The 22,368-nt window shown below is 38.4% G+C and overlaps 1 protein-coding gene across 1 annotated transcript; it reads right to left on the reverse strand.

Moving 5' to 3' along the window:
• Positions 1 to 17,031: 17,031 nt before the first annotated feature.
• Positions 17,032 to 18,339, reverse strand: LOC127218567 (BTB/POZ domain-containing protein 10-like). Its single transcript, XM_051179585.1, has one exon. It carries the CDS (start codon positions 18,301 to 18,303, stop codon positions 17,032 to 17,034), a length of 1,272 nt encoding a protein of 423 aa, XP_051035542.1. The 5' UTR covers positions 18,304 to 18,339.
• Between the last annotated feature and the right edge of the window lie 4,029 nt (positions 18,340 to 22,368).

Genomic DNA, 22,368 nt, shown 5'->3' on the forward strand with positions numbered 1-22,368 from the left:
CCCAGTCCTCTCTAATTTCAGTCTAACCCTATTGATCATCCTCCTTACAAGTCCCTTTTCCATACTCATCATTCTTTTGTACTGTTTTGAGATTCATGAAGTTTAATCAGTATTATCTATATTACAGAAGGTTTAGAACTATTATTTGGAGGTTGGTGATGTCCCCAGTACATACAAGTTAAAAAAACAAAAACAAAAAACAAAAATCCAAGGCTGTCTCTTCCTATGTTCCCATTCCTAGTTCAAAGCTTAACCACTAATATCAAACCTTAATAAATGGGACCTTAAGAAACTGAAAAGTGTTTGTTAGGCTGAGGAGACTATCAATAGGACAAAATGGCAGCCTACAGAATGTGAAAGTATTTTCAAATTCCACATCAGACAGGAATAATTTCCAAAATATATAAGGAATTCAAGAACTCAGATATCAGCAAACCAAATAATCCAATTAAAAATGAGTTATATATCTAACTAAAGTATCTTCAACAAAGGAATTGCAAATGCCAAGAAACAAGAGATTGTTCAAAATCCTTACGCATCAAGGAATTGTGAATCAAAATTACTCTGAGATACCATTTTACATCTGTCATAATGGCTAAAATCAAAAATACAAATAATAGCTCATCCTGGAGAGGACATTGAAAAAGGGATCACTCTTCCATTATGAGTGGGAGCGTAAACTTGTATAGTTACTTTGAAAATCAATTAGGGAGTTTTTCAGAAAATTGGAAATCAACCTGCCTCAAGGTCCAGCTATAACACTTCTGAGCATATACTCAAAGGACACTCCCTGTCCTACCACAAGGGCTCTTGATCAATTGTGTTCATAGATACTTTGTTGGTAATAGACAGAACCTGAAAACAACATAAATGCCCCTCAACCAAAAAAGAATGGATAAAATTTGTGATACATTTACACATTGGAGTATTATTCATCTGCTAAAAAATAACATCATGAAATTCCCATGTAAATGGATGGGGACTAGAAAAACATCATCCTGAGTGAGGTAAGCAAGAGCAAGACAGAAAAGCATACTTTGAACTCACTGCTGTAAAGAAAAGGATAGCCATGCTACAATCAATCCCACAGGCCCAGAGAGGCTAAGTAATAAGGAAGAGTTACTCTTGCGCACATGAATCTCTCAGATAATGTGAAATAAAACAGACATCATATGTGAACTTGGGGTTGTTTGGGCTTGGAACAGGATGGATCAGGTTAGGTGAAGATGGGGTGAAGGTGGAGGGAGAGGGTACTGAAAGGACAACTTGAACTGGAGGCCCTGGGACAAGCTAGAAACCTAATGCAATGGAAACTCCCAGGTATATATTAAGGTGATTTTAGCCAAGACTAGTAAAGGAGGATACGATGCATAAACCAGTCATCTCCTATAACCAACCAGGTAAGACTTTCAGTGGAGGGATTGGGACAACAACCCAGCCACAGAAAAACTTCTACTTATATATTTTCCTGGGTACAAGTGGTACAGAAATTGTGTGAGTGACGAATTAATGAGTGGTCTCACATAAAATTCATGCCATGAGAGGAAGGCTACCACTGACACTAACTGGAGGGCCAGGACACTATGGTTGGATAGTGCTGGGACCTATCAGAGAATGAAATACATTTGGCAAAAAGTCAATGAGATGATCCCTAACAATATTATCGTATATTCATCGACAGGATCCTAACATTTTTGTCACTAGAGAGGCTTCATACAGCAACTTCTAGAAAGAGATGAAGACATACACACAGACATACATTAGGTGGAGATTGAAGAGTCCTGCAGAAGAGAGGATGAATAGTTGTCATAGTCAGAGGGGTCAAGGACACCAAAAGAAAACTCACAAAATCAACCATCCTGGATTCATAAGAACTCACAGAGACTGACATGTGAGCCTACATGACTACCAGTGAGCCTACATGAATCTTATATATGTTACCATTACTATGTCATAACCATATATGTTATGATTGACTAACCTGTTCTTCTGGTGGGACACTTAACAGTAGGAGTGATGACTGTCTCTGACTTCCCCCTTTCTTTTTGGACCCATTTCTTCCTACTGGCTTCTTTTGTCCAGCCTTAACACAAAGAATGATGCCTAGTCTTATTGCAACTTGATATGCCATGTTTGGTTGAAATTCAAGGTAGGTATGCCCTTTTCTCAAGTCAACTGGAGGAGGAATGCATGTGGAAAGAGGAATGGAGGAGAGGAGAAATTGAAAGCTGCTGTTGGGATGTAACATGAGAGAAGGATAAATTTAAAAATGAAAATAAAAAAAAAATGGTCTTTTTCCTCTACCAACATGTACAACACATTACTATACTTTGGCACATAAAGTGTTAATTTCTAAGTAGTTACCTACCAATTCAATCAAATAATTTTTGTTCAAACACCCAGTTACTCTTTGAGCTACTTAACCTACCCATTAAATTTTAGAGAATGCATTTCAAATCCAAGAGGGAAATATAAGAGCTATTTAACAAAGATGATGCTTCCATGTCATTTCTGGATTCATTTCTCTACACTTTCAGTCCTAATAAACTAATTCTGCTAAACAACAGAGAAGAGGCAACAGCCTATATTATTTTAGAGACTTTTTGTGCCTCACTGAACAACAACTCACAAGGAAGTATTTCTACATGCCACTGAAGTTTTTGCTTAGTTTCCTTGGTTTCCAAGAACTACATTATCCATTTGGGATGTCTCTAGTCATATATTCTCCTTAACATATGAACAAACAAAAAGCTAATAACATTTAATTATCTTATAAAGTACTAAATATGCATATGGCTTTTCTATACATCCTTAAATTTATGTAACCATCTGATCTTCCCTCCTGTCTCCTGCATTCCTCACATATACATACTGACTTCAATTGTCCACTCTCCATCTCCAAATTCCTCCTTTTTGTCACATGTGCTTAAGGAATAATTTAACCTTAATTGCCATTTTCTAGTTTCTCTAGTTTTATAAGTACTGATGTTTAACACACAATCCTAAAATATTGACACTAGGATCCACTAATATACAAAAGAAAATGAAACATTCATAATTCTGAGTCTGGGATACTTTACTCAACATAATATTTTTGTTTTTTATTCCATTTTCCTTCAAACTACATAATTTATAGTTTTAGAGATTTTAGAAGTGTGAAGGCAGGAAGAGAAAGTAGGAGGTTGAAGGCATGGAAATTAAGAATTAGCCAGACCCAGTATGAAGTTTTAGTAGAGTTTTATTAGTTGAAGAACATACATAGAAATCAGCAAGTCACTGCTACAGTATTCCTTCTCCAAGGACACAGCCCTGACTCCTCAATGCTCTCTGAATCCTCGGGCACTCCCAGCCCTGATCCTTTCCCTTTAATTGATCATGTTCACATCTGTAACCATGTCCAAAAGGTGTGACCACTATTACAGGTTCCCAGGTGAATATATTGCTATGATTCCTATTTTCATCTAAAGAAGATTTAGGCATGATACAAAACTATATACAATGATAGAAAACATCAAGTATGCTCTAGGGGAAGGAAAAGTAAAACATACACAATGTAAGACCTACTGCCAATGAAGCAACATAGAGTAATTGGCATGAAATACGTGTATGGTCTTAGGGTAAAGGCATAATATAGATTACTACAAAACTGTCCTAAACTTGAAAGAAAAATTCTTGTACATAATATTTTAATCTAAGAAGAGAGGGCAATAGCGGTGATGGTCTAATCTTCAACATCTTCAAAGACTTTGTAGGAAGTTAACATTACTAGTTTAAGCAAGAAGTATAAATGAATGAGGGACTTCCCAAATGTACAAAAGAAGACAGAAACAGCAGACTACCTAGACAATAAGTCATCCAACCTCTTACAGCAGCCCTAGGGGCAACCAGATTTAGCTAAGGCCTAGAGTATCTGACAGAACAACACAGAAGCAGGGGAGTTAAAAGACTGTCTTACCATGACTTGGCAGGGTTCAGAGATCTTTCATCTCCTGCTAGCACATTAGGACAGCAAGTCCATAGTCAGAGGTCAAGGTGGGAAAAGTTCTTTGCCCAAGAGGCCATTAGCCAAGGAGAGAATGAACTTCAGAAGGGGTGTCATCAGTGCCTATCATACTCTCAGGAATAGCTAGATGTTGTCAGGAACAATTGTGTGTTATGTCAAAGGAATACTAAATTATTAAAACATATAATTGCCATATTCTGTAGGTTGTAGAAGTGTTCGATGATTAAATGATCAATTATCTATGTCTAACTAACCTCACAGGTTAGAAGAAGCATGGGTAACTATATTCTGTATTCTTAGAAACATAGTTGCTCAAAGGTATATATATATATATATATATATATATATATATATATATATATGTTACAACTGAAATGTCTGGACCAGAATTAGAGTTGTGTAGTGAAACAGGGCAACATGATAAAATATCTTACATTGTATATATATATTTGTGCAAAACTTCATAAGCAGAAAGATGACCCTATAAATCAACATACAAGAATATAACAATGTAAATTATCTATAGCAGGCAGTTACTGAATTCAGTTCACAAAATTATGTTGATGTACTTATGTCCCATCCTAACCACACCGTTCCCAACCATACTCTTAAAATTTTCTACATGAGAGTCCACCCTACTTCGGAGACTTCACTGAGCAACTCTGAACAAAGGAGACCTGATTATCCACGCAGGACGACTCGTAATTTCCACCAGCTTGGTCTCTGACCCCACCTCCATTCCTCTGCTGGAGTCCCGGGCCCCTCCCAGAGATCTCTGTGGGTCCACTCTGAGTTCCTGCAGGCAAGATACTTGACCCCCAAATCCTGGCCTCTGCCAAAGAACAAGGTCTCAGCTGGAGAGCACCAGTTTCCAGTGAGATCCGACTATCCTGCAAAACCTTCTCAAGTTCCAGCTCAGCCCTTGCCCTCTTCCACCAGCTATTGGCCAGAGGTATTGGCCATAGCTATTGGCCAGAGGACAGCTGTGAGTACCTGCTGGCATCTTCTTCTGGATCCTCATCCTTGACCCCCATCCCTGGATACCTGCCTGTGGAGAAACCACCTAGAGAGCTTGGACCACACAGAGCTACAGATATTGAATCTCAGACCCACATAAGCCCATCTGGGAAGTACCATAGAGAAAGGGGGGAGACCCCACCAACACCTACTGGAAGAAGCTATGGGAAGAAGGCAATACAAGAGAACACCTAACAACAGACAGACAAACATGACACCACCAGAATTTAGGGAATCTACACCAACTAGAATGGAACACAACAACAAAGCAGAGGAAGCAGAAGGGTGCGACTTAAAAACTAACATCATAAAAATGATAGAGGCCCTCAAAGAAGATGTGAGAAAATCTTTTAAATAAATGGAGGAAAAAACAAACAAAAAAGTGGAAGAAATGAACAAATTCCTTAAGGAAAGTACAGAAAGCCCAGAAAAAAACAATTAAGCAGGTGAAGAAAACAGTTCAAGACTTGAAAACTGAATAGAGAAAATGAAGGCAACACAAATGGAAGGAATGCTGGAAATTGAAAAGCTGGGCAAAAAAATCGGCAACTACGTACAAAAGCATAACCAATAGAATTCAAGAGATGGAAGAGAGAATCTCAGGCGCAGAAGATAAACTAGAAGAAATAGATTCACTGACCAAAGAAAATCATAAATCCAACAAATCCTTAACACAAAAAATCCAGGAAATGTGGGACACCATGAAAAGACCAAACCTAAGAATAATAGGCATAGAGGAAGGTGAGGAAGCCCAGCTCAAAGGTGCCGAAAACATATTCAACAAAATCATCGAGGAAAACTATCAATATCTGAACAAGGACATGCCAATGAAGTACAAGAAGCATACCGAACCCCAAATAGGCTGGAACAAAGAAAAAAGACCCATCAACATATAATAATCAATATCCTAGCATACAGGATAAAGAAAGACTATTAAGAGCAGGGAAGGAAAAAGGACAGGTATCATATAAAGGCACACCTATCAAAATTAAACCGGACTTCTCCATGTAAACCCTCAAGGCTAGAAGGTCCTGGATAGATGTTCTAAAAGTATTAAGAGAACACGGATGCCAGCCTAGGCTACTATACCCAGCAAAACTCTCAATCACTATAGATGGAGAAAACAAGCTATTTAATGACAAAGCCAGATTTTCCCAATATATATCTACAAATCCAGGCCTACAGAAAGTATTGGAAGGAAAACTCCAACCCAGGGAAGGTAACTACACCCAAATATAGACATTACCTCAGGGTAAAGGGTTGGGAAAAGATTTTCCAATCAAATGTAAATAAGAAGCACACAGGCATAGCTATCCTAACATCTAACAAGTTAGACTTCAAACCAAAATTAGTCAAAAGAGATGAAGACGGTCATTTCATATTCATCGCAGGAAAAAGTCCATCAACACAAAGTATCAGTTCTGAACATCTATGACCCTAATACAAAGTCACCCACATTCGTAAAAGAAACGCTACTAAAACTCAAAGCTCATAGAAAACCTCACACACTTATAGTGGGAGACTTTAATACACCACTCTCAACACTAGACAGGACCACAAATCAGAAACTCAACAAAGAAACAAAAGAATTAACAGAAGTTATGTCTCAACTGGGGTTAACAGACATCTATAGAACATTCCATCCAAAGACAAAAGAATATACCTTCTTCTCTGCTCCACATGGAACCTTCTCTAAAATCGACCACATACTAGATGACATAACAAACCTCAACAGATACAAGAGAATAGGAATGAATAGTCCCCTGTATCTTATCGGACCATCATGCTTTAAATTTGGCATTCAACAACAACACAAATAGCAGAAAACCTGCAAACTGAACAATGTGCAATTGTACCAATCCTGGGTAAAAGAAGAAATAAAGAAAGAAATTAAAGACTTTCTAATATTCAAGGAGAAGGAGGATACAACATACCCGAACTTATGGGACACCTTGAAAGCAGTATATGAAGAAAATAGAGGATAGTAACATAAGAGAATTAACAGCGCAACTGAAAGCCTTAGAATAGAGAGAGAAGCGAATTCACCCCGCAGGAGCAGACGCCAGGAAATAATCAACTTGAGGGCTGAAATCAACAAAATAGAAACCAGGAAAACAATACAAAAAATCAATACAACAAACAGTTGGTTTTTTGAGAAAATCAACAAGATAGACAAACCTTTATCCAAATTAACGAAAAAGCAGAGACAGAACATGAAAATTAACAAAATCAGAAAGGAAAAGGGGAACATAACAGGACAGAGAGGAAATCCAGATAAATTGCAGGTCATACTTTGAAAATCTGTATTCCACAAAAATTGAAAATTCAAAGGAAATGGACAAGTGTCTGGAAAATTATCACTTACCAAAATTAAATAAAAAACAAACAAACAACATAAATACACCTATAACCCGCAATGATATAGAAGCAGTCATCGAGAGCCTTCAAACCAAAAAAAGTCCAGGGCCAGATGGATTGAGCACAGAATTCTCCCGGATATTCAAGGAAGAACGAATACCACTACATCTAAATTATTCCACAAGATAGAAACAGAAGGTTCATTGCCAAACTCTTTTTATGAGGCCACAATAACTTTGGTACCCAAACCTCACAAAGACACAATTAAGAAAGAAAACTACAGACCAATATCCCTGATGAATATCGATGCAAAAATACTAATAAAATACTGGCAAACTGAATTCAAGAATACATCAGAGAAATCATCCACCATGACCAAGTAGGCTTCATACCAGGAATGCACGGATGGTTTAACATATGACAATCTATCAACGTGATTCACCATATAAACAAACAGAAAAACAAAAACCATATGATTATCTCTGTAGATGCAGAAAAATCCATCGACAAAATTCAACACCCTTTCATGATAAAGGTCTTGGAAAGGTGAGGGATAACAGGAACATACCTAAACATAATAAGAGCAATATACAGCAAACCAACTGCCAATATAAAACTGAATGGAGAGAAACTTAAGCCAATTCCTCTAAAATCAGGAACAAGACAACGCTGTCCTCTCTCTCCATATCTCTTCAATATCGTACTAGAAATTCTAGCTAATGCTATAATACAACAAAAGGAGATCAAGTGGATCCATATTGGAAAGGAAGAAGTCAAACTGTCTCTATTTGCAGATGATATGATAGTTTACATAAGCAACCCAATAAACTCTACCAGGGAACTTCTACAGCTGATAAACACCTTCAGCAAACTAGCAGGATACAAGATAAACTCAAAAAAAAAAAAAAAAACAGTAGCCCTACTTTTTTCAGACAACAAAGAGATAGAGAAAGAAATCAGAGAAACATCACCCTTTATAATAGCCACAAGCAACATAAAGTATCTTGGTGTAACGCTTACCAAACAAGTAAAAGACCTATATAATAAGAACTTTGTGACTCTAAAGAAAGAAATTAAAGAAGATACTAGAAAATGGAAAGATCTCTCATGCTCTTGGTCAGGTAGGATAAACATAGTAAAAATGGCAATCTTACCAAAAGCAATCTACAGATTCAATGCAATCCCCATCAAAATCCCACCACAATTGTTCACCGAACTTGGAAGGATAATAAACAATATTATATGGACAAACAAAAGATCCAGGATAGCCAAAACAATCCTATACAATAAAAGAACTTCAGGAGGCATAACAATTCCTGACTTTATGCTCTACTACAGAGCTATAGTTCTGAAAAGAGCCTGGTATTGTAATGAAAATAGACAGGTAGACCAATGGAATTGAATTGAAAATCCTGATATTAATCCACACACCTATGACCACCTGATTTTCAACAAAACAGCTAAAATTATAAAATGGGGCAAGGACAGCATCTTCAACAAATGGTGCTGGCACAATTGCATGAGGGTTTGTAGAAGACTGCAGATAAACCCATGTCTGTTGCCATGCACAAAACTCAAGTCCAAATGGATCAAAGACCTCAACATCAATCCAGCCTCATTGAACCTCTTAGAAGAGAAAGTAGGAGGTACCCTTGAACAAATTGGTATAGGAGACTGCTTCTTGAACATAACTCCAGGGGCACAGACACTGAGAGAAACAATTAATAAATGGGACCTCTTCAAACTTAGAAGCTTCTGTGAGGCAAAGGACACAGAGGACAAGAACAAACGGCAGCCCACAGACTGGGAAAAGATTTTCACCAATCCTATATCCGACAAAGGGCTGATCTCCAAAATATACAAAGAAATCAAGAAACTAGTCAACAAAACACCAAATAACCCTATTAAAAATGGGGTACAGAACTGAAGAAAGTATTCTCAATAGAGGAAATCAAAAAGGCTGAAAGACACTTAAGAAAATGCTCCACATCCTTAGCTATCAGGGAAATGCAAATCAAAACAACTTTGAGATACCATCTTAACCTTGCCAGAATGGCTAAAATTAGAAACACCAGTGATGACTTATGTTGGAGAGGATGTGGAGAAAGTGGTACACTCCTCCACTGCTGGTGGTAGTGCAAATTCATACAGCCATTTTGGAGATCAGTATGGCGGTTCCTCAGGAAAATGGAAATTAGTTTCCCACAGGACCTGGCAATTCCCCTCTAAGGCATATACCCAAAGGATTCACATCCATGCAACAAAGACATCTGTTCAACTATGTTCATAGCAGCACTATTTGTAATATCAGGAACATGGAAGCAATCTAGATGCCCCTCAATTGAAGAATGGTTAATGAAGATATGGCACATCTACACAATGGAATGCTATTCTGCAGAAAAAAATAATGGTATCTTGAACTTCACAGGCAAGTGAATGGCGCTTGACGAAATTATCCTGAGTGCGGTAACCCAGTCACAAAATAGGAGCACAGTATGTACTCACTCATATATGGATTTTAGAGCAAAGTATCACCAGCCTATAATTCACATCACCAGAGGAATTAGGATACAAGGTGTATTCTAAGAGATTCATATAAAGTCCCTCACAGAACTAGGAAGGGACAAGTCCCCCAGAGATCAGGTGAAGTGGGGGGGCAGGGAATGGAGAGAGAAGTAGGAGAAAATGTTGGGGAGGAAAGGAAAATATGTGCGACCAGGAAGATTGAGCCTGGTTAGTAATAGTAGATAGGAAAGCAGAGGCAGAGACACAGAGAGAGAACATAAAAGAGAGAGCCAATATTGGTTTGAAGATAATTTTGAACACAAAGAAAGGTCTAGAGAACTACAAGTCTGCTGCCAACTAACACATTGAGCTTCCGTGGAAAGGCTTTCATAAATGCCCTTCCCGGAGAGTGAGATCAACAACTAACTTCTCCATGGAGCCCTCAACTAATGCCTGTTGAAAACAGGATCAAACACCCATACATAAACACTGAGTCCAACTAGAACCCAGATGCAGATGGAGAGGAAAAGTCCATGCCATGTGGCAGAAACACATAGAGACAGCTTACCTGAACAAGGAGGAGCTAAAGGCCACTAGACTGACATCTGGGAAGCCAGCATGGGACTGACTCAGCCCCCCCCCCAAATATGGGTCTTAGCCAGAAGGACTGAGCATTTAAGAGACTTCAGACTGTAGAGCCAGGATGTATCCCTGGTGCACAAAAGGACTTTGCAAACATATCCCCCATGGAGGGATAACTGCCTTAATCTAGAGACAGGAGAGAAGCCCTAGTCCTTACTTCACATGACCTGTCAGATCTACATGATCTCAACTGGATGGCATTGCCCTACATATGGAATTGGGGTGGGGGCATGGGAGGGGAGGGTGTTTAGAGTGCATTTGAGAGGGCAGAGAGGGTAAAAGGGATCGAAGGAGGGAGGGAGGGATGAAGGGAAGGAGGGAGAGGGAACTGGGATCGACATGTAAAATAATAAATTAAATTAAAAAAATGCTTTGACTCCAAAATTTAAGTTGAAGGACAAGTTACTGGGGAAAAGGATTTCTATTTTTGTTTCCACAAATAATGAAAAGATATGGATTCCTTCCAGACTAATGTGGTTTGATCACGCCAGACTGCCTGAAACAGATTACAATGTGATACTACTTTCAAAACAGCTGGACAAAGCAGCCCTACAGACTACAGCCATGATTTCTAAATCTTCTTCTATTCCCCCATGACAGCGCCCCTTACCAGCAGGAAGTAGTTTAGAAAGAAGGACGCCCAAATTCCCAAATATTGTGTATAAATATTTGTTTTCATTTAATTGGACTTTGTTATATAAAATAAAATAATTAAAAAATGAAAAAAAAGAAAGAAACATGTTTTGATGTAAAAGTTGGTAATAAACATATGTGACATATGTTTTTGTTAGAGGTTAACCTTGGTGGATGGGAAAAACTTGTTTGTTGGTATGGAAAATGCATGCTTCCTTTTAATGTATAAATAAAGACAGTTGGAGCTCTTCCAGGCTGGCCACTTGCGTGAAATTCAAAAAAAAAATTTTTTTTCTGGATGATATGCAGTAGTCTGACCATCACCTTCTATACACAAACTTATACAATTTAAGAAGGTAATAATTATTCCTTTTTCAGCAATGAGAGAAAATAAATGCCCTTAATGCTAACAGTAGTGAAAGAGGGTGTTGTTTTGTTAGAATTACTTCCTACTGAAATGGGGTAAAGTTCACTATATGGGATCCTGTAAGAAAAAAAAAATATATAGCTACAGGATGTTCTTATGGTTTGCCATTCTTATGAAATTTGAGGATACCTCCATGGAACTTTCTTAGCTACGTAAATAAATCTAAATAAATAAATGAAGAAAGAAATAACAGCAGAGGTGATAATTCAGTATAATATTTGTCTTGTGGTCCACTTGATCCATTACTTTTAGTCACATGACTTGTTCTATGCTCAAAGGCTTTCTTAGCCTCTTCTTTTCTTATGGATCAGTACTATTTAAAACTGATGATAATTATGTTTTTTCTTTGGAGCTGTCTATAGAAGTATGTATTGCTTAGTAGAGATGATGAGAAACAGCAAGAATATTTATTCAGGGTTCAGTTAAAAAAATTTGAAAGTGAACTGGAGTCCCAAATTACCAAATGAGAAAGAGAATATGAATAAAAGGACTCTCAACAAATTAAAGTGTGATAGATTTTAAGGATCACTCAACTCTAACACTTTGTGTTTTTATATGGAAAGAAAACTAGATGTAAATATTTCCAATGGCTATATGAAGGTGCCAATAATTTTCAGATATAATACACTTATTCATTTTAATTACCACAATATTTTCCTCAGAGTTAACAATTCTGTGAAAATTCACTTCTTTAACATTCAAACAATAGAATTTTGTTTTGATAGAAAACTCAGGTTTATAATCATTTAGTAAGTGAAGAGCAAACAGTTCACTTTCCTGTCCTATAACTCTTAAGAAAAAGGCATTAGGACCCCTGTGCCGGAGGTGAGTCTGGGAGCAGTTCAGGTTAAATCCTCCCCTCCACATCCTTCCGTGGGAACTCCCTGAGTTAACCTCGAATCTCGATTCCCCCCATATCCTGTCCCTAGAGAGAACACTCATACTACTGTGAACCACAACCCACACACACCCAACCACCCCCCCCCCACATTGTGCCCTACTAAGCCCACTGTTCTACTGCTCTGGTTGAGCACTGAACCAGAGAGTGAGTCCAACAATCCCTCCTCCTCTAAGGAACTTACTAGAACTGCTCTGAGCACAGTAGACCCACCTATCTGCATTGGACCACCCTGAGTCCCTGCTTGCCTTTGTCCCCCATCACTTGGGTCCTGCTGGAGAAGAGACATTATAGAGAGGTTGGACAACCATGAGCTATGGACATTGAACTCCTGAACCACCTACACCCACTGGGACAGTAGCAGAGAGAGAGAGACAGAGACAGAGAGACTCCACCAGCATCCACTGGAAGAAGAGATGGGAAGACTGCAATACAAGAAAATACCTAACAATAAAAGATAAACATGACACCACCAGAATCTAGGGACACTACACTAAGTAGACCTGAACACCCCAAAGCAGAAGAAGCAGAAGAGAATGACTTAAAAATGACTTAAAATATAACTTCATAAAAATGATAGAGACCCTCAAAGACGATATGAGAAAATATCTTAAAGAAATGGAAGAAAAAACAAAACATTGGAAGAAATGAACAAATCTCTTAAAGGAAGTATGGAAAGCCTAGAAAAAAACAATCAAACAAATGAAGGAAACAACTCAAACAGTTCAAGACTTGAAAACTGATATAGGGACAATAAAGAAAACACAAAATGAAGGAATGATGGAAAAAGAAAAACTAGGAAAACGATCAGGAACTACAGATGCAAAAAAAATAACCAACAGAATAGAATAGATGGAAAAAAGAATCTGAGGCATTGAAGATAAACTAGAGGAAATAGATTCATCGACCAAAGAAAATCTTAAATCCAAAAAATTCTCAACCAAAAACATCCAGGAAATATGGGACACCAGGAAAAGGCCAAACCTAAGAATAACAGGCATTAAAGCAGGCACAGAAGCCTAGCTCAAAGGTACAGAAAATATATTAAACAAAATCATTGAAGAAAAATTTCCCAGTATGAAAAAAGGACATGCCTATGAAAGTATAAGAAGCATACCAAACACCAAATAGAATGGACCAAACAAAAAGACCCCTCACCATATAATGATCAAACACCTAACAACCAGAATAAAGAAAGGATATTAGGATCAGTGAAAGATAAAGACAAGGTAATATAAAGGCAGACCTATCAAAATTATACCTGACTTCTCTATGGAATATTTCAAGGTCAGAAAGTCCTGAATAGGTGTTCTACAAGTCCTGAGAGTTCACAGATGCCAGGCAGGCTACAATACCCAGAAAATCCTCAACCACTATAGATGGAGAAAACAATATAATAATGACAAAGCCAGATTTTCACAATACATATCTACAAATCCAGCCCTACAGCCTTACAGGAAGTTCTGGAAGGAAAACTCCAACCCAAGGAAGTTAAGTACACTCACAAAGACATAGGAAATAGATATTCCTACTTCAACAGAACCCAAAGGATAAAGCAAGGCAAATATATTCATAATACCACATCCAACAAAAAATCTAAAACAAACAAGAATAATAAATTTGAGGGCTCAATTCAATAAAGTAGACACCAGAAAAACAATACAAAAATATCAATGCAACAAAGAGTAGTTTTTTTTTTTGAGAAAATTAAAAAGATGTACAAACCTTCATCCAATCTAACCAAAAAGCTGAGAGAACATGCAAATTAGCAAAATTAGAAAATTAGAAATGACAAGGGACAGTAAGGAAATCCAGACAATTTTCAGGTCATACTTTGAAAACCTCTACTCCAAAAAATTTGAAAATTCAAAGAAAACGGAAAATTTCTGGATAATTATCACTTACCAAAATTAAATTAAGAACAGATAAGCAAATTAAATAGACCTTTCACCCCTAATGAAATAGAAACAGTCATCAAAATACTCCCAGCCAAAAAGAAGCCCAGTACCAGATGGCTTCAGTGCAGAATTCTACCAGAAATTCAAGGAAGAGCCAATACTAATACTCCTAAAATTCTTCCAGAAAATAGAAGCAGAAGGTTCTTTACCAAGTTCTTTTACAAGGCCACAATTACCTTGGTAGCCAAGCCTCAAGCCACAATAAGACACAACTAAGAACGAAATCTACAGACCAATATCCCTCATGAATATTGATGTAAAAATACTCAATAAAATACTGGAAAATCAAATCCAAGTACTCATCAGAAAAATCATCCACCATGACCAAATAGGCTTCATCCCTGGGTTACAGGGTTAGTTCAACATAAGAAAATCTATCAATGTGACACACCATATCAACCACATGATTTTCTCACTAGATTCTGAAAGTGCCTTTGACAAAATTCAACACCCTTTCATGATAAAGGTCTTGGTGAGATCAGGGATAACAGAAATATACCTAAACATAATCAAAGCAAAATACAGTGAAGCAACAGCCAATGTCAAACTGAATGGAGAGAAGCATAAGGCCCCTCTTCTAAAATTAGGAACATAACAAGGCTAACCCTCTCTCCTCTACAATATTGTACTTGAATATCTTGCTAAAGCAATAAGACAACAAAAGGTGATCAAGGAGTACAAATCAGAAAGGAAGAAGTCAAATTGTCACTATTTGCAGATGATGTGATAGTTTACACTAATGACCTAAAAATTTCTACCATGGAACTCCTACACGTGATAAACACTTTTAGCAAACTAGCAGTATTCAAGATAAACATATATATATATATATATATATTACCTTGGGGTAACACAAAACAAGTGAAAGACTGTTTTTCAAGAAAAAATTAAAGATTATACCACAAAATGGAAAGATCTCCCATGCTCTTAGATGGGTAGGCTAAATCCAATAATATGGCATCCTTGCCAAAATCAATCTACTGATTCAATGCAATTACCATTAAAATTCCAGTACAAAACTTCACTGACCTTGAAAGGGTAATAATCAACTTTATATGGAAAAACAAAAGACTCACGATAGCCAAAATAACCCTGTACAATAAAGTATCTTCAGGAAGCATCATCATCCCTGACTTCAAGCTGTAGTATAGAGTTATAGTCCTGAAAACAGCCTGGTAATGGCACAAAAATATAGATGTAGACCAATGGAATCGAATAAAAAATCATAATATTAACCAACACACCTACAAACACCTGAGGTTTGACAAAAAAGCTAAAAGTATACAATGGAAAGAGGAAAGCATCTTCAACAAATGGTATGGGAACAACTGGATGATGGTGTGTAGAAGACTGCAGATAGAACTATGTCTGTCACCATGCACAAAACTCATGTCCAAATAGATCAAAGACTTCAACATAAATCCAGCCACAGTGAACCTCTTAGAAGAGTAAGTGGGAGCTACCAGTAAACAAATTGGTATAGGAAACCTCTTCCTGAACATAACTTCATTAGCACAACACTGAGATTCAAAATTAATAAATGGGACCTCCTTAAACTGAGAAGCTTTTGTAAAGCAAAGGATACAGTTGACATGAGCAAAAGGCAGCCCAGAGACTGGGAAAATATCTTCACCAATCCTACATCTGGCAGAGGGCAGATCTCCAAAATATATAAAGAACTTAAAAAACTAGTTACAAAAATAGCCAATAACCCTATTAAAATGGGGTACAGAACTGAAGAGAGAATTCTCAATAGAGGAAATCAAAAAAAGTCTGAAAGACACTTAAGAAAGTGCTCAACATCCTTAGCAATCAAGGAAATGCAAATCAAAACAACTCTGAGATATTATCTTATTCCTGCCAGAATGGCTAAAATTAGTAACAACCATGACAACTTATGCTGGAAAGGATGTGGAGAAAGGGGAACACTGCTCCACTGCTGGTGGGAGTACAAACATGTACAGCCATTTTGGAGATGAATATGGCAGTTCCTTGGGAAACTGGGAATCAGTTTATGATACGACCAGGAAATCCTACTCTTAGGCAAATGCCCAAAGGATACACATCCATGCAACAAAGACATCTGCTCTATGTTCATAGCAGCATTATTTGTAATAGCAAGGACCTGGAAGCAAGCTAGATGCCCCTCAACTGAAAAATGGATAAAGACGATGTGGCACACAATGGAATACTACTCTGTGGGGGGGGGGAACAAAACAAATAAAAACAAAAACAAAAATAAACAATGGATCTTGAAATTCGTTAGCCAATCATAATATTCTGCACTGAAAGTACCCAAGCTATCTATTCCCACCACTTCTAAGAAGATCTAGATGTGTGAAAAAAGACTGTCCCTGTACAAAGAACCAATTTCACAACCCTACTTGTAAGCAAATACATTTATAGAAGTGAAACCAGGATGCTAAATTGTACTCATTAAAAAAAAAATCAGCTTCCTTTGGTCTTTAAAAAAGCCTACATTGCAGTATCCCAAACATGTGTATCTCGCAATGAAGAGGATTATCCTCTCAGTGCACAATAATGAGTACGATGTCACTGTGAAAAGTAGCATGCTATGGTTTCAGGAACATCAGCATAACAGCAATGGATTCTGTGCATCAGCATTGAGGTCATTACTGCCCAATGCAGGGTGGCTGGGGAGAATATCCAGCTCCACCTGTGGAGTAGGGCACATGACTACCAGCTGGTCCTGGTCCTGGGGAATGTCTGCGGCAGCTGCTGCGAGGTTTTTGATAGATTTACTCTTTACACACTGAAAATCGACATACCGATTCTTTCCTTCCTTCTTCTCCCAGGATATTTGAATAAAGGGTCTTTGGACATAGTTGTAAATGACTTCTGGGCGGCCTCCTGGCCTTTTCTTTACTTTTTCTTTGTAGGTTGGATAGCCTTCTATTCCCAGTCTAATCTTCTTAAGACCCCTCTCCTTCAAAACTGATTTGGCCACATCTCTGTTTTCAATGTACTTGAAAAATCTATATAATTTTGTGATATAAATAATTTGTGAATATTCCTCTCCCATCTGTGGTGGATACTCCTTGTCCCAGTCAACTACATCATCATCTGTAAGCACCACTATATGGCACTCTCGTTCCCCACTCTGGGTGCTTGTTACCATGAGAGCAAGGATCATTTCTTCCAGATAAAATTCAAATTGTCTACGAGCGCCATCATTTGATAACTCATGCATAATGACACAGAGATCTCTACATTTAATTGTACTGTATTCAAAAGAGATCCAAAAATAATCACATGCTTCTCTCAGCTCAGGAATAGATACACCATCAGGACAGCGGATGATTCCTATCTTGTAGTAATCCAGTATAGCTTGAAACACAGTAGAACCAATTTCTTCTGCCAATTCAAATTCTCCCTTCTCATTGGGTACTGTGAAATCATGTTTAAGGCCAGATCCAAACATGCGGCCCAACATTGTATTTGGCTGTGCAGTAAAAATGGATGGGTCAACAACAAATCTGGTGTTATCCACTATCAGTGTTACTGGCTCAGATTTTCTCACATTCTGAGCCCCTTCTTTTGCATTCTCATGCACAAACACCATCTCCCTAGATGTCTTATAGCTACCATCTGAGCTCAACTGACTACTATTTCTGCTGCTATTCCCAGCACTGCTCATGGAGCCATTTGGTGATGTTCTTTGAGGACGACTATTATCTTTTCCATGTTCAACAGATTGCTGTTGTGTTAGTGAAGTCACAATTCGAATACAGGGAGTAAGCTGAGACTCTGCTTGCTCATGAGATAAATCTTGTGATTTGTCTCTTGACTCCCATCTGTTTCTTGTTCGTACGTGCCCTCCAATAACACCATGCAGACTCATTTTGGTGTGGTCAACTTCTTCCTTAGCAACATGTGATGTAGTGTGCCCTATTGTGACGCACCTTCTTTGGCTTGTCCCTCTTTGGATTGTTCCTGCAGTGGCACAGAGATAATAGCAAAGGGGCGGGGCTTGAGTTACTTTGCCCTGCTGGGCTCTGAGATATCCACTGAGGGTAGAGGAGAAGGGCTAAGAGAGCCAAAGTTCCTCTGCCTACTAAACCCGATCACTCCAGTGGTAAGTGTGAGGAGTCCTCTCCACCAGCTGCATCGACCAGAGACGCCCCAGCAAAATCGATGTTCTTTACATTTATTTTTATTAATTATTATTATGGAAAACAGTGCATGATTTTATTAAGTTGGTTTTCTCCTTCCAACATTATCTGGTTTGTGGGGATTAAACTAAGATTCTCAGGCTGGCTTGACATGCACTTTTACCCAGAGAGCCAAACAGCCTCCCCAAAAATATGCTCTTAAGAAAAGTATTCTTCTATTATGCTATCTCTTTTCTTGCTTTCTTCTGTTCTTTCCCTGACTCAGTCTTCCTGCTCCCTCAGACCCACCTCCCCGACCTCTTCCTCTTAACTCCCTCTCCCCTGCACCATGCTCCCAACTTGGTTGGGAGATCTTCTTGACCCTTTCCTCTTATCCAGCTCTTCATGCATGTTTCTCTTAGGGATCTCTTTGTTTCCTAGCTTTTCTGGTGGTGTGGATTATATGCTGGTAATGTTTTCTTCTATGTCTAAAAGCAATATATGAGTGAGTACATACCATTTTTGTCTTTTTGTGACTGGTTTACCTCACTCAGAATGGTTTCTTCTAGTTCTATCTATTTGCGTGCAAATTTCAAAATTCCATTACTTTTTTTTTCCTGTTGAATAGTACTCCATTGTGTAAATGTACCACATTTTCTTCATCCATCCTTCAGATGAGAGCCATTGAGGCCCATTATAGGTTTTAAGGGAAATCTGGCACTGGGGAAATGTCTGTAGATCTACAAGGATGACCCCAACTAACAATCTAAGCAATAGTGGAGAGGATACATTAAATGCACTTTCCTGATAATGAGATCGATGACTACCTTACATGTCATTCTAGAGCCTTCATCTAGTAACTGATGGAAGCAGAAGCAGAAACCCACAGCTAAACAATGAGCAGAACTCCTGAAATCCAGTTGCAGAGAGGGAAGAGTGATGAGCAAAGACATCAAGACCAAGCTGGAGAAACCCATAGAAATGGCTGACTTGAACAAGGGAGGGGGGGGCTCATGAAATCCAGTCTGACAGCTGGGAAACCAGCATAGGAACTACCCAGACTCCCTGAATATCAGTGTTAGTTAGGAGGACTGGGCAGTTTATGGGACCTCTGGTAATGAATCAGTATTTTTCCCTAGTATAGGAATGGACTTTGTGAGCTCATTCCACAGAGAGGGATAATCCCTCAGCCTAGACACATGGGGGAGGCCTAAGACATGCTCCAAATGATATGACTGACTTTTAAGAGTTCCCATGTAAGTCTGCTCCCTGGGCAACAGAAAGGGAATGGGATGGGTTAAACAAGGGATGATGAGATGGTACAGGAACTGGGATTCATATGTAAAACAAGCTTGTTTCAAATTTAAATAAAAAAGAAAATGCATTCTACTGCCAATAGAGTATCTCTCTTTTTATCTATGGCATGTAATTATCATATTAAATCCTCATAATAGAGTTATCATTTAAAATTTTGAAAGGTATTACAAAACTATTTAACTCATTCCTCTATGCTACCTTCCCACACATGTATTCTCATGTAGCATGATAACTTTGTTTGTTTTATTTAATCCATCTGTTATTTCATGTACTTCAAGACATGAGAGCTGGAAAATCAGAAAGGTGCGATTTCTCCCATTTATTCTGAATACTGATATGTATGTATAGTTCTGAAAACTGTACTGTGCTCCACCTAGTTAAAAAAAAATCTTAGTTCTAGGCATAATATACTTACCTTCCAGATGATGGCAAGAGAGGTTATAGAAACCACCAAATCATTATAGGCCATTGCCATTGGTCTTGGTTCCCCTCCAAACTTGTTGGCTAGACTCCGCTGTTATAGATATGATACACTTTTGTCACGGGACATGGAGGAATTACACTGGATAGTTTTATATGAATTTGACACCAGCTGGAGTTATCTGAAATGAGGAACCTCAATTGAGAAAATGCCTCCATAAGGTCCAGCTATAGGCCATTTTCTTTTTTTTTTCACATACAATTTTTATTTTATTTTTTTTACATATTGATCCCAGTTCCATCCCCCTCCCTACTGATATCTCATACTCTCTCCCTTCCTCTTTCCATCTCTCCGCCCTTACATGCACCCCCACTCTCCTCTCCCACCAACCTCCAACTCCACATGTAGGGTGATGCCATCCAGGAGGGGTCATCTAAATCTGTTAAGTCATTTGAGGTAGGGACAAGGACTTCTCTCCTGTCTCTATGTTAAGGGAGTATTCCTCCATGGAGGGGATGTGCCCCAAATGTCATTTTGTGCACCAGGAATACATCCTGGTTCCACTGTTTGAGGTCCCTTAGACTGCTCAGGCCTTCTAGCTGAGACCCATGTTCAGGGTCTGAGTCAGTCCTATGCTGGATTCCCAGTTATCAATCTGGGGACCCATTAGCTCCTCCTTGTTTGGGTCAGCTATCTCTATGTGTTTCTGCAGCCTGGTCTTGTCCTCCCTCTCTGCATCTGGATTCTTGTTCAGGTCAGTGTTTAGTTGTAGGGAATTGTCTTAATCAGTGATTGAAGGGTGATAGACAACTCCATTTTAAGTCCTAGGATGTGTAATAAAGCAGGCTGCACACATAATTGGGAGCAAGCCGGTCCACAGCACCCCTGCATGGCCTCTGCATTAGCATCTGCTTTTCTGTTTGATTTCTGAGTTCTGGCTTCCCTCAATTATGGACTGAAGTATGAAAGTGTAAGCTGAATAAACTCTTACCACTATAGTCTTCTTTTCTTTAATTTTATTTGTTGAATAATTGATTTTTTTCCAATCTGATCAGAGTTTCCACTCTATCCTTTCTTCTCCTCCACCCAACAACTTTCATCTTCATGCCCTCATCCACTCCTCCTTTCTCTTCAGAAAAGTCCTAGCCTGCTGTGGCTATCAGCCAGCCATTCCATAACAAATTGCAATGAGACTATATGCTTCCTCTTCTGTTGAGGCTGAAAGAAGTAACCCAGTAGGAAGAAAAGGTCCCAAAAGAAGCAAACAGAGTCAGAGACAGCCCCTGATCCCAATATTATGAGTCCTGCAAGAAAACCAAGTTGCACAACTACAAAGAAGTCCTAATTCTTTCACATGCAAGTTGGCAGTTCAGTACCCATGAACCCCTATAAGCCTCCATGAGGCCAGGTAAGTTGCTACTGTTGCGTTTCTTGTGGTGTTCCTGACCTCTTTGGTTCCTACCATTCTTCCTCCCCCTCTTCTTAGGAATTCCTGTAGTCCCCCTAATGTTTGGCAAAGGGGCTCTATCTGCTTCCATCAGCTGCTGAGTAAAGCCTCTCTGATAACAATTTATGTACCTGCATATTAACTGTGAACATGTTTATTTTAGTTGAGATTTTTGTGGTAGTTTCAATAAATGCAGTATAATGTATAAATTATGAACATCATGAGGACAACACACCAGAAGGATAAGAAGTAGTATCTACCATGACTCAGTCAAACCATGAATTTCTTATTTAGCTATTAAGATGTATTTTATTTTATTTTTGTGTAATGCTGCTTTAGTTGGTGTACCTGAGTGCAGAGGTCCAGAGAGGGAAGAGGTGTTGAACTTCTTAGAACTAGAGTTACAGTTGCTTTGACTTGTGTTATATGGTTGCTAGTACAAAAGCTCTGATTCCCTGCAAGAACAGTGGATGTTGCTAACTGCTGAACCATCTCTCCAGCCATACAATGATAAATGATTTCACAATTGGTCAAAAACCAATGGTATATGAATAAAAACAGTTTTGGGAAGAGGCATGTAGGGAAAATTATTAGTAGACTTAAAGACTGAGAATTTTGACATAGATTAAT

Source organism: Phodopus roborovskii, unplaced genomic scaffold (genome assembly GCF_943737965.1).
Source record: "Phodopus roborovskii unplaced genomic scaffold, PHOROB, whole genome shotgun sequence".
Taxonomy (NCBI): domain Eukaryota; kingdom Metazoa; phylum Chordata; class Mammalia; order Rodentia; family Cricetidae; genus Phodopus; species Phodopus roborovskii.